This window comes from Balaenoptera physalus, assembly GCF_965194825.1.
Source record: "Balaenoptera physalus genome assembly, contig: HAP1_SCAFFOLD_2340, whole genome shotgun sequence".
NCBI classification, from domain to species: domain Eukaryota; kingdom Metazoa; phylum Chordata; class Mammalia; order Artiodactyla; family Balaenopteridae; genus Balaenoptera; species Balaenoptera physalus.
Genome location: NW_028124467.1, coordinates 32,719 through 46,350, shown reverse-complemented (window position 1 = coordinate 46,350; position 13,632 = coordinate 32,719). Strand labels below are relative to the sequence as shown.

Genomic DNA, 13,632 nt, shown 5'->3' with positions numbered 1-13,632 from the left:
AGTGAGAGTCAGGTAAATTTGAAGGGGATATAGTACTGTGGCCAGAGAAAGCAGGGGAGATGCTGAATTAATCTTTCCCTTTCTGTGTTCCAGGAGGGCTTTTTCGGGTGAAGGCGGCCACTTTGGCTTAGGGATATGTATAGGCCTCTCAACGCCACTCGCAAGGAAAACATGGCACAAAAGCTACACGACAGGGAGTCTTCTGATGAGGATGAGATGTACTTCTATGAGGATGTACCATAAATGGTAGGGGACAATTTAAAATTCTCATCTAAAATGAGGAAATAATGAAAACTATCATTGTTCCTTTCAAAAGTAAAAGCCTTGGCATTATTCTTCTTACCCCAGGGAAGTCATCAAAGCCCCAGCAGAGAAGCTTCTGGCTGCATATTGGGTTGATGAAGAGGCGGGTGAGGAAAGTGAGACCGCACACGAGACAGCCACAGAGTGAGCCCTGTTCTGCCTCAAGCCACCGGTAAATTTTATTTTCTAATATCGGCTTCTCAGCATTGCTTGTAAAATACTTATTTTTCTTATATTAAAGTATATAAATTCATAACCAAGTCTAACCATGTGGTAAGGAATTAAAATGTAAATAGTTGAATATTTATATACCAATAACAGGGGCCTGCAAGAAGAAGCAGAGCTGAAACTAGAATCCCTCATGGCAGCCAGTACTTCCACAAGAGGAAACGTGGGCAAAGGAGGATGAGTAGAAGGATGAAGAGGGGCTTCCCTCCCTTGTTTCCCCAGTATCATCAGTCCCTGGGAACTGGAAAACATACCATCCTCAAGGGGCATAGATGAGTAAATCAAATAGCAATTTATTCTGGTGCTCTCTCTCCTGGTTCATCAAGTACCAGTTATTTACAACATGCTCGACCTCCTGCCCATAGAGGATCATCTACTTCTGGCCCCTCTCGTACGGTCATTGGGGTTGCCAGAATATTTGGATCACTGGGCCTCCCTCCACTGGGGAGCCAAGGCCTGACTTTTCTCCCAACTTCTCAAACTCATGTACAGATGTGTACCCTGTGGACCAAGGTAGGGGGTTCTCCACCATTTCAAGCTGGTGGAAAATTCCCATTGGGTTGTTTTTTTTCTTTAAAAAAAAATCCCAACCGTTGGATAACTAGCAGGGAGGTGCCAGAAAGACAGGGTAAAGAAGAATGTGTGAGCGCAGCCATTGCCCAAGACGGCCCTCCTCAGGCCCTGGCCCCTCCTGACCCCACTGCGGGCCAGCTGTGTGCTGCTCGCCTCCCTCCAGCTCAGCCCAGCACCAAACCTACCCACCTCCTGCCTCCCCCAGCACAGGCCCAGGGCTGCATGATTCCACGTGATTATATAGTGACAGTGCCACCTGTGGAAGGGGACCTAGAGGCAGAGACAAGCCCGAAGTGGGAGGGATGAGGGAGAGGTCCGAGCACCACCCTCGTCCCACTCCCAACAAACTGGCTCCCCCCCTCAGGTTTCCGTTATAAACAGTGCGTGCGGAGGCACGCGTGCGCAGGCGCGCGTGCGAGGCGCGCGTGCACAGGCGCCCCGAGCCGCGCACGCGCAGTAAAGGTAGGATGGTGGCGTTGGTACCTTTTGTGGTTCCCATCGTGGGTGATAAAACCTTGTTGGTGTGGGAGCTGAGCTCTGGACCCACGGCCGAGGCCTTGCAAGTGAGCCGAGCCGGGGCAGAGGGAGGGGTGGAGGAAGCCACCTCGCGCCTCAGTAACTGGGCGCCCCGGGGTACTGCTTCAGCACCTCATCTGCCTGTGGTCTCTGCTGAGAGGAATCTTAGTTCTAGAGCCGACCTGAGTAGTCAGCTCGCCCCCACAGATTTTTGAGAGATAGTTCCCAACAGCCGGCATTGCCTCCTAATGCTTCTCGAAGCTTAGGATTTCAGAGGGAAACCTGTTCCTGAAATGAGAAGTGTTTGGAGTTGCAGGATCACCACAGTTGCCTGCGGCGAAGGGCTGGGGGAATAGAAAGGAACGGGCGGTTTGGCTTCCTGGACGTGAAATTTCCTGCACTTACTTAGCATGGGCCCACCCTACAGCATTCTCTGTTCACAGTCTTCTCCCAGTTTGGCCTTCTGTATTCGGTCCGAGTCTTCCCAAACGCAGCAGTGGCCGGTCCTGTGTTCTATGCCATGATCGAGGTTTATTCAGCAAGGGATGCCCACAGAGCCCAAAAGGCATGCGACCAGAAGCAGCTTTTTCAGACATCTCCAGTGAAGGTGGGTCCAAATGTGGAATTCCTCGCTCTACTGGGATGAAGTGCTGAATTTAAAACTAATAGGCCATCGGGAATTCCCTGGCGGTCCAGTGGTTAGGACTTTCACTGCTGAGGGCCCGGGTTCAATCCCTGGTCTGGGAACTGAGATCCCAAGGGGGGGAAAAAAAAATAAAAGGCCAACGTTTGTACAGCACTGTGGTGTACAGAATGCTCTCAGATGCACTGCTCCACTGATCCCCCAGTTCCCCAGTTCTTTCTTTCTTTTTTTTAGATGAAGAAACTCGAACTCAGGATGGTTAAGTGACTTACTTAAGGTTTATGACAGTAAATGTGGAAACTAGAGGCCAAACCCAAACTGAACTGATGTTAAAGCCCATGTCATTTTATGCTGCCCCTTAATTTAAGAAATCTTCACAAGAGTCTTCCTTATATTTACTTTTATGTGGATTTTAAATGTGTGAGGTTGACAAATTGTTTTTTAAGTTAATTAATTAATTAATTTATTTATTTTTGGCTGCGTTGGTTCTTGTTGCTGCGCGCCGGCTTTGTCTAGTTGCGGCGAGCGGGGGTTGCTCTTCGTTGCGGTGCGTGGGCTTCTCATCGCGATGGTTTCTCTTGTTGCGGAGCACGGGTTCTAGGCACGCGGGCTTCAGTAGTTGTGGCTCACGGGCTCTAGAGCACAGGCTCAGTAGTTGTGGCACACGGGCTTAGTTGCTCTGCGGCATGTGGGATCTTCCCGGACCAGGGATCGAACCCGTGTCCCCTGCATTGGCAGGCGGACTCTTAACCACTGTCCCACCAGGGAAGTCCCGAGCTTGACAAACTTTTGTCAGATGTAACATAAAGGAGGCTTCATCATCATCATCACTCTCAAATTGCCTATTCAGAACTCCCTTCAGATTCCAGAAGATGGTTAAAATATTCTTTAATGCATTGTAGAAACCTTGTTCCATATTAACATGCCATCCAATTTTACTTCCCCAGAATTAACATTTCATTATGTGCCTCCATTCAGCCACCATTCCTTTTTCAAGGACCTTTTCAATGCCTCTGAATAAGTGAGTGAGGCTTCGATTTCCCAGACCTTTCACTTTATAATTGTGTGTCTTCTCTGATTGGCTTCTTGCTCTGGCTACTTCCTACTGACCTTGCTGCCTATTCTCACCCCTATTTCTTTACTCACTGATTTCACCTTTATTGAATCTGAGAACTCTCCTCAGATGTGACTCCAGGTACACTACCTCCCACTTCTGTACCCTGTTTAACACCCTCTTCAATCCCGGCTGTACTCCCTGGGATTGAAATGATTTCGTGTCAGACATTCTTTAATTTGCGGACCCTGCGACCATTTCACATAACCCCTCAGATATTACGGATGGTCCTGGAAAGATTATGAAACAGTTACTTGGTATCAGTTGTGAGTAATGAGTTCTTTTCTTATATTGGACATTAAGACCATTCCATAAGCTTAGGTTCTGAGATTGTCACAGCATAAAGCCCGTCACTGATAGAGTAATGAGGAAAATGTTCTACAAGTCACTATAGACTTGAGAGGAAAGGGCATTCGTATTCGATTTCTTTATTTAATGCAGAGCCTTAGTTTACTACCCACACCCCCGAAATTGTTACCTACTTTAATTATGCGTTCTCTTTAAATTTTATTTATTTATTTATTTGGTTGCACCGGGTCTTAGTTGCAGCAGGCGGGCTCCTTAGTTGCGGCTCAAGGGCTCCCCAGTTGCGGCACGTGGGCTCCCCAGTTGCAGCAGGCAGGCTCCTTTAGTTGTGGCTCGCAGGCTCCTTAACTGTGGCGTGCAAACTCTTAGTTGCAGCATGCACGTGAGACCTAGTTCCCTGACCAGGGATGGAACCCGGGCCCCCTGCATTGGGAGCACGGAGTCTTAACCACTGCACCAGCAGGGAAGTTCCAATTATGTCTTCTTTTATTCATTAACAGGCATATATACTTCTTATCTTTTTTCCCCTGTATTTTTTATAAATACAGACAAGAGAATAACATCTTCAAATAAAATGAAGGAAAGGCCTAATGTATCTGAGTTTTTCTCAGTAGCACAAAGGGAAATGTTTGCCAGCAAGAACTGTGGCAAGGTTATCCCAGATGTCAACTGTCTCTACTACCCAGGGGTTCAGAGACCTTCTGAAGCTTCCTATTTGTCCAGGACAGCTCCATTATGACTCACCATACAGGGCCCAGCTTCCCTGTTTTAAATGTTGCGACACTCAGCATTTAAAAATTAGTCTTCATTTCTCCTTCCCAGCAGGCAGCTTCAGTTGGAGAAAGTAATTTCATTTTCTTATGTACTCATTCATTCACTCAGTCAACAGACCATCCCTCCTCTATTATGTGCCAAGATGTATGCTTGTTTCTGGTAACAAGGAAAGAATAATATATGGTTCCTTCAAGCACTTAAGGAGCTCATAAACTAGTGACAGAGGAAGATGCACAAACACATCAATAAAGAATTAACAATGCTTTGACTTTATTTGTATTATTTGAATGTTTATGACTATAGTTACATACTGCACCCTGTTCAAAATGGAAATAGACATTTAAGAAAGAACTAGTGATGTAAAAACTCCACAGTAATATGTAAGTTATTTAGAGAGTTAAGACTGGAAATATTTGCAGTCTCAAAGAAGCTTGTTAATGCAGATGAACCTCTAATTCTTTTGGTTGCTTTATTTACATTCATCGAGGTATACGTATTCCCTCTTCTAACAGGGGTTAGTAACTTGGGGAGGGGGTGCTACAGATTAAGGTCCTAATTCAGTGGCAGGTCCATCTTATCTCCTCTTCAGGTCATATTCTCAAGCAGGAGCTACAGGATGAGACGACTAAAACAGTTCACTTCCTTTGCTTACCCCCAGCCCCATAACAGGCTTCTGCTGGGCTTCCTTGCTTGCTTTCATCATCACTTTCACCACCAGAGGTCAGGGAACCTTCCGGTTAATCAGGGGCCCTGGAAATGATGCAGAAAAGTACTGACTTAAAAATAATAAATAACATTTATTTAGGGCTCACTGTGAACTCATTGCTTAAAATGTCCTACTTAATCTTCACAACCACTCTATGAAATTGGTACTGATAAATCTCAGGTATATCCAAAATAAGTCTCTATGTAGGGTTGTGATATTTTTAGGTCTTTTATGTCTTCAGGTTCGTCTCGGCACCAGACATAAGGCGGTTCAACATAATACGCTTGCCCCAAACAGCTCCAGATGCCAAGAATTGGCAAATTACTACTTTGGTTTCAATGGGTGGTCAAAAAGGATCATCAAGGTAAACTCTGTAGATTTTCTTTGACTAACCAGACTCCTTTCAACATTGAACTCCTAGACTTTAGAGAGAAGAATGGAACAGGGCTATGGGGAGGAGATGTGGGAGGCTTCCACACGGAAGTATCTGAGCATTGGCCTGCCACCTAGAATTAGTGATAATCTCAATGACTTGGATGGTGGTGTCCATAATTTTCTCCAGTATTTGTATGGTATATAATAAAAAAGAGTTGTCCATATCTAGTCATTCATTTGCAAGTCTCACTTGATTTTGAAGCTATAGCATACCTCAACTATTACCTGGGATTGCTGGAGTTTAGTTTTAATTTCTAACAATAGAATATTTGGAAGTCTAGCCTTTCATTCAAAATCCTAACAGCTTCAGGATCTTTCTAACCTTGAAGAAAGGGAAAATGAAGATATTGTGACACCACTTCAGAAGCAATAGCCTGAAGTTCTTCTGTGCTTCAGAGGTGGTGTTGCCCTCCCACGAGTGCAGGAGTCCTGGAGTTGGCATGGCTGAGGAAGGAACCTTTGGATAAGTTGGAGGAAGGTCTGTTTTCCAGTATGTGTGTGTGTGGGGAGGTGAGGGAGTGGGATTGCTCTTTTTTCCTTTCTTTCTGAAACTCAACTTTTCACATACATCATCACCTTTTCTAAGCAACTAAAGCCCTGGGCAGAATTTTTCTGCCTGACAATATAGGTTTTTATCTTAGGCGATACCTGACAGCACCTTAAACTTTAGAATTTTAGAACTGCCTGCCTGCCAAGAAGCTTAGGAGGAGGGAAAATTAGTTAGTTTTTGTTTTTGTTTTTTGTTTTTGTTTAATAATTTGTTTTGTGCTAAAATAGTCCTTCAAATACAGATGTCTTCTGGCCTTCAGTTATCCCAACAAAATCATTGTCTAAAGATTGAAATAAACTCTTGTGTAAATGTTCAGTCCTTTGCCTCCTATAGAAGGGCCTGAGCGGAAGAAGTAAATGTAGATCCCTAGAAAGGGGATTCCGATTGGTACTGAGTTTTTTCCTAGAATCCATGGCACTTGGGTTTAGGGTTTCAAGTCAGAGGCAGGGCTGTTCGCGAATGGAGTGGAGGAGGCGCCACCGTCCACCTGAGTGGGTGATGGTTGAGGAGAGGCCAGATCATCTGCACTACCACCAAGTCTGTCTCACTGTATGAATCCAGCCCTTTACGCACAGGAGAGCAGGGTCTGTAGCAGTGTAGCCTCAGCTTGTCCATTTGAAATCTGTGAGTAAAATGAGATCTGTGCCACGTTCTTGGTTTGCATTTCCCGTCTAGTTAGTATTTTAGGAACTTCCAGAATAGATCTGAGCAGTAAAACTGTGCCATGCCAGGGTATACCTACAACAGAGACATTCAGCTGTACCCCAGTGTTGTGCCTGCCCTTAATCACTAAGATAGTGAGCTAAGAATCACAGATGCTTTTTTAGTTTTAAACATATAACCTAGAAATCAGTTATTCAGATGATAGGCATTTTAAATTCATCTGTTTTGGTTGGATTTAGGGTCATTATCATTCCTTATGAAAAGGAAGGTAACCCAGAAGCTTGCTATTCAGAAGGCTATGACAGATGCATTCCAGAAACCGCTGATTGTGGTTTTAGGTAAGACCTTTTTGACTGTTCTTGAAGTGCTTCAGTTTCAGTGAGCAAAGAAACTTATTTGAAAAGTTAATTGGATGAAAGTAAAGGTTATCTAAAACATTACATATTCTTTCATTCACCAGATGCTTTCACAGCAGCAGTCTTAAATTTGTTCTTTGTGGCATTTATGAGAAAAACGACAGCAACTATTATTGTCCCCAGTGTTGAGATGTAGAATGACTTGCCTCAGTTCATACAGAAAGTGTTTGGTCCCGTTCTTCCTCAATTGCTTGCTTATCATACAGAATAGTGCAGTGATTATAAGCCTTGGACACCTGTGTTTGAGTCCTAACTTTGTCTCTTAGATTTTGTTGTTGTTGTTGTTGTTGCAATTTTAGGTTTTTCTAGCCAGAGACATTTGAAGGTATTTAATATCTCTAAGCTGCAATTTCTTTATCTGCAAATAGGGTTAGTAATTCAGCTCATCACCTAATGGGGGATATTGTAAGAGTAAATGAGATGATGAATGTAAAAAGCTTAGAACTATGCCTGAAACATAGTAAGCAGACAAAATATATTGACTATTATTATTATCGTTGTTGTTTTCTTGTTGAAGAGTTTATTAGATTATGTTTTTGGAATCAATTTAATTTCAGTTTTCATTTCTGATATATTGGGTGAATATGATTCTTTTTTTTTTTTTTTTTTTTTTTAGGCATCAATTTTATACACATCAGTGTATACATGTCAATCCCAATCGCCCAATTCAGCACACCACCATCCCCACCCCACCGCAGTTTTCCCCCCTTGGTGTCCATATGTCCATTCTCTACATCTGTGTCTCAACTTCTGCCCTGCAAACTGGCTCATCTGTACCATTTTTCTAGGTTCCACATACATGCATTAATATACGATATTTGTTTTTCTCTTTCTGACTTACTTCACTCTGTATGACAGTCTCTAGATCCATCCACGTCTCAACAAATGACTCAATTTCGTTCCTTTTTATGGCTGAGTAATATTCCATTGTATATATGTACCACAACTTCTTTATCCATTCGTCTGTTGATGGGCATTTAGGTTGCTTCCATGACCTGGCTATTGTAAATAGTGCTGCAATGAACATTCAGGTGCATGTGTCTTTTTGAATTACGGTTTTCTCTGGGTATATGCCCAGTAGTGGGATTGCTGGGGCATATGGTAATTCTATTTTTAGTTTTTTAAGGAACCTCCATATTGTTCTCCATAGTGGCTGTATCAATTTACATTCCCACCAACAGTGCAAGAGGGTTCCCTTTTCCCCACACCCTCTCCAGCATTTGTTGTTTGTAGATTTTCTGATGATGCCCATTCTAACAGGAGTGAGGTGATACCTCATTGTAGTTTTGATTTTCATTTCTCTAATAATTAGTGATGTTGAGCATCTTTTCATGTGCTTCGTGGCCGTCTGTATGTCTTCTTTGGAGAAATGTCTGTTTAGGTCTTCTGCCCATTTTTGGATTGGGGTGTTTGTTTCTTTAATATTGAGCTGAATGAGCTGTTTATATATTTTGGAGATTAATCCTTTGTCCGTTGATTCATTTGCAAATATTTTCTCCCATTCTGAGGGTTGTCTTTTCGTCTTGTTTATGGTTTCCTTTGCTGTGCAAAAGCTTTGAAGTTTCATTAGGTCCCACTTGTTTATTTTTGTTTTTATTTCCATTACTCTAGGAGGTGGATCAAAAAAGATCTTGCTGTGATTTATGTCAAAGAGTGTTCTTCCTATGTTTTCCTCTAAGGGTTTTATAGTGTCCAGTCTTATATTTAGGTCTCTAATCCATTCTGAGTTTATTTTTGTGTTTGGTGTTAGGGAGTATTCTAATTTCATTCTTTTACATGTAGCTGTCCAGTTTTCCCAGCACCACTTATTGAAGAGACTGTCTTTTCTCCATTGTATATCTTTGCCTCCTTTGTCATAGATTAGTTGACCATAGGTGCGTGGATTAATCTCTGGGCTTTCTATCTTGTTCCATTGATCTATGTTTCTGTTTTTGTGCCAGTACCATATTGTCTTGATTACTGTAGCTTTGTAGTATAGTCTGAAGTCAGGGAGTCTGATTCCTCCAGCTCCATTTTTTTCCCTCAAGACTGCTTTGGCTATTCGGGGTCTTTCGTGTCTCCATGCAGATTTTAAGATTTTTTGTTCTAGTTCTGTAAAAAATTCTTATATAATAATCGGCTACGTTTTTGTGAGCCTTGAAAGTGGTCATGCTACTGAATAGCGTTGATTGTGTTCCCTATCGAGTTATACAGCGGTGAGAATGTGACAGGCTGTGCCCAAAGGAAACTCTATGATTAGTAGATTCCCGGAACAGAATTGCTCCCCTGCTTCACAGCCCTGCAGGCGTAGAGACTGAGAAATCCTAGCTAAGTTGTCAGAGACCTTATTTGCTTGTAAGAGTTGACCCTGGATTGGTCTTGGCCTTCCAGGCTGGGCAGTCCTTCCAGTGAAGTTTGACTTCCCTGGTCATCAGGCAGAATCTCCATCAGCTGTCAACTCTGGGTAACAACCTTTAAGAACCAAACGAAATGTCTGGGTTGTTTGTCCCTAATATGCAAAGGTATTCCTTATATGTACTCAAAACTCCTTGGCCCAAAAAGCCTGGTGGCTCTAGCTTGCCTTGAGGAAAGCTGTATTGTCCAAAAGGCACATGGGCCAGTTTCTGCCAGTAGAGTGTTCAAATGCTCTCTCTGTCTGTCTGTGTCTCCAAAGCTTTGTTCATTGTATCTGGTAGAATTTTGGTCCCAAGGAGTAGGCACTTGCCTTGCTTCTAATATGAAGTATCTATTATAGTCCAGTGGTATCTATCCCAGGTTTGAACTCACTTTGACCCCCACCTAATGCCTTCCTACTTACTTGTATTGTGATTGAACATTTTTGTTTCCACAGCTTTTCATTCCTTTGTCATTATTCCTTAGTTCTTATTTCTAAGATCATAAAGGTTTTTGAACCAAAGTTGACACTTCTTATATATTTTTTCACAAATAATTATGATAAAAACTGAAGTGTCAGATGAGGGAACTTCTAGGAAAATGCTCTTATTTTCTGCTTTTAGAAATCAAAAGAATGTCTAGTTATTGGGTGCTACCATTGTATACAGGAAGTTTTAGAACAAGAAAACTTCTGAATTGATCCTTGTTAACTTTATTTCAGAAAGTGGTAAAATAGCTGTGGCATATAGACCCTGTGAAGAGGTCACAGATGATGCTAGAACCGAAGAGGAACTACAGGATTTAATTCAAGTATGTGGAGATAAAAACTCAAGGGGTACACAGCCAGTGTAGCCGTAATTCAAAACAACCAGCAGGATTTGGAAGACTTTGGCATGTCTACTCAGCTCTGTCATCCTTCGGAAAATGTGAAACTCTGAAACTGCTTTTTTTTTTTTTTTTTTTTTTTTTTAAAGGTTTTTTTTTTTTTTTTTTTTAACTTTCGGTTTATTTATTTATTTACTTATTTATTTATGGCTGTGTTGGGTCCTCGTTTCTGCGCGAGGGCTCTCTCCAGTTGCGGCAAGCGGGGGCCACTCTTCATCGCCGTGCGCGGGCCTCTCATTATCGCGGCCTCTCTTGTTGCGGAGCACAGGCTCCAGACGCTCAGGCTCAGCAGTTGTGGCTCACGGGCCTAGTTGCTCCGCGGCATGTGGGATCCTCCCAGAGCAGGGCTCGAACCCGTGTCCCCTGCACTAGCAGGCAGACTCTCAACCACTGCGCCACCAGGGAAGCCCTGAAACTGCTTTTGAGGCAGGGAATTTCTAGGACTTCTCCAAGTCCCGAGCCTTGTCTCTGGCCCCTTATTTGAAGTTTGGAGAGCAGGATTGAGGGCCATCAGTGTACGTCTACAGTTGTGGACACAGGAGAAGACACAGGCCTTTTAGAACTCCCCTCAAATAGAATTGCAGGGATTTGGGAACAAAGTAACTATGGCCTTAAGTGTGATTATGCTACAGTGTTTAAAAACTATTCATGCCTTTCAAGTAAGGTATATTACCCAGATCTCAGCATCTCATATATATCTTGTGTTAAATGTTTTGCAGAAGAACCTTTCTGTAAATCAATTATATGGATGCCTCGAATTAGGGATTAAGTTGTCAATGTAATTGCTAAAAGAAAACATTAATGTACTGCATATAGGATTTTTATTAAAAGGGAGCAAAAAATGTGTTTCATGTCATTGAGAGCTTAATTTGGGGCTAGATTTCTGATTACTTAACTCACCCCAATGTTGCAAAGTTTGTTTTGAAGGGAAGAAAGTAGAGAAAGAAAAGGTGGTTATGTTCTGAAAAATGTAAAAATTTTGAAAGTTTTTCCTGTACAAAATAATTAATTTAATTCAATTTAAATCAGTCAAGGAAACTTCAAACATATCCATGTTTGGGCTTTAAGAAGTCTAACTTCCTGTGAAATGTGAGAGGAAAGGATTCCGTATTGATACTAAAGATTTCGGAAACCTGATTATAACAACAGATCCATTCCTAAATGAGGCCAATCTTGGAATCAGTTCCATTTAGAAACCATTATGTGCTAGGCACTGGAAATGAGATGAAGCTCCTTCTCTCTTGGGGTTTAGGTGTTAAAGGTGTACCAGACAATTAAAAAGGACTAAAATTAAATAGATTATGAAAAGGACTGTGAAGAAAGTAAACTGGGTGCTAGTTAGAGTATTTCAAGAAAATTACTTAACATGCTGACTTTAACATTCTAAGTGTCTTCTCCGTGTGTGCACACAGGGTAGACCTCTGAAAAGTGACACTGTAGTTTTTTCTAGATTAATGGCTCTGTTGAGACAAGGTGGGATGGGGGAAGTTTTCCCATGCTAATGTAAAGGGCCGTTCACTTGGTTTTAGACTCTCTTTCCCAGAATGAATTGCTCACCTGCCCCAAACCCCCTCCTACAGAAGTTCTGGAGTCATCACTGATTCAGTGGTAACGGCTAATAATAGAGTGGTGAATTAATAATGAGACGTGAATACTGAGAGTTTGGAGGAAATGGCAACATTTTAGAATAACTGTAAGGTGTGTTCCCCTCCCGCCACCCTAACTGGTGCTCATTTTGCAGGTCAGCTACTTTTCTTGTCAGCCGTGTGGCCAAAGGGGGGAAGAATGCCTCTCAGACTTGAGCTTTGAGGAGGAAGGGTTCACATTGCCAGAACTGGACTAGCACTTTTGAATTTCCCAGAATGCCAGGTCCTGTGGTTTCCTTGGGAAGCTCTGCATCCTTCCCAACCCCCCGCCACCCCTGGGCCGCTGGAGTTTGGGGCCACTCGGGTCTGCAGCCCAAATCCCGCCTCCTTGTTTGGGGCCAGGGAGGGCAGGGAGGGCTTGGGAAGAGGGCCCGGCAGGAGGTAATTGTCGCTTTTGCAAGGGGAAGAATGGCTTGCGCCCTGGGGACTCTGGGAAAAAGGCCCACTCTGGTGGCGCGCATTGGATCTCCCCACGAACCTAATAATGGTGGTGACGGAACTAAACACGTCATAAATAACGGGTGGGACGTTAGGCGGGGGAGGGGCACGCGGTTGCTGACGTGAGCCCTCGCGTCGGCGCTGGCATAGCAGTTCAGCTCGGACGCAGGATGTGGCCCCAGCTCCTCAGTGGCCTGGGTCACTGCGCCTGGGAGCCGCCGCGTGTTATGTCCCGGCTGCGCCTTTGGTTGCCACGGCTCTTCCTCACGTGGCAACAACTGGGGCTAGTAGTCCTGGCAGTTCAGCCTCCGGAGTGGGCCCTGGACCCCGTCCAGGTGACACCCAACCCCGCGCGGCTGACCGAGGCTTGGTCTTCATACGCCTCAGACCCCCCTCCCAAATTGCCCCATGCCCTTACACCCCTGGCAGAAGCCGGGGGCTTTAATTATTTGACGTCCTCGTCTCCAGTCCAGATGTTGGCCCCGCCTCATCAGCAGTTGACTGAGACTGAGGTTCCATACCCGGACACGGATTCGGTTGGAGAGCTGCCTACAGGGCCAGATCAGTTTGCTGTTCCACATCAGGATCTGAATAACAAGCAAACCCAACATCAAAAGCTCCCAGAGGAAGTTCCAGTGCTGGATTGGAATCAGAATCAGGCCTTGGTTCTGCCTTCTCGACACAAAAGTAAGAGTAAAAACGTAGGTCCAGATCAGGCTGAAGGTCACCAGTCATTTTTTTTTTTTTTTTTTTTTTAAGAAATTCACGTTCTTTTATTTATTTATTTATGACTGTGTTGAGTCTTCGTTTCTGTGTGAGGGCTTTCTCTAGTTGCGGCAAGTGGGGACCACTCTTCATCGCGGTGCGCGGGCCTCTCACCATCGCGGCCTCTTTTGTTGCGGAGCACAGGCTCCAGACGCGCAGGCTCAGTAATTGGGGCTCACGGGCCCAGTTGCTCCGTGGCATGTGGGATCTTCCCAGACCAGGGCTCGAACCCGTGTCCCCTGCATTGGCAGGCAGATTCTCAACCACTGCGCCACCAGGGAAGCCCCATGTCACCAGT

At 44.0% G+C, this 13,632-nt stretch overlaps 1 protein-coding gene, 1 long non-coding RNA gene and 1 pseudogene across 10 annotated transcripts in view; all 3 read left to right on the top strand.

Annotated features, from left to right (window-relative positions):
- Window positions 1-352: 352 nt before the first annotated feature.
- On the top strand, window positions 353-827 carry LOC309654229. Its single transcript, XR_014260057.1, has 2 exons — window positions 353-475; window positions 625-827. It is a non-coding gene; the product is annotated as an uncharacterized lncRNA (long non-coding RNA).
- A 718-nt stretch (window positions 828-1,545) lies between these two features.
- Window positions 1,546-12,347, top strand: LOC309654227 (RAD52 motif-containing protein 1-like; annotated as a pseudogene). Its single transcript, XR_014268307.1, has 7 exons — window positions 1,546-1,667; window positions 2,048-2,227; window positions 5,405-5,527; window positions 5,903-6,076; window positions 7,051-7,149; window positions 10,322-10,410; window positions 12,227-12,347. The product of XR_014268307.1 is annotated as an RAD52 motif-containing protein 1-like (transcript).
- Window positions 12,338-13,632, top strand: part of LOC309654225 (leucine-rich repeat-containing protein 37B-like) — a 33,994-nt gene continuing 32,699 nt past the window's right edge. For all 8 annotated transcript variants that reach the window (XM_082478819.1, XM_082478818.1, XM_082478815.1 and 5 more), the window contains exon 1: window positions 12,338-13,256. In XM_082478819.1, coding sequence (XP_082334945.1) covers window positions 12,740-13,256 — 517 coding nt within the window. In that variant the 5' untranslated portion in view covers window positions 12,338-12,739. The remainder of the gene's footprint in view (window positions 13,257-13,632) is intronic.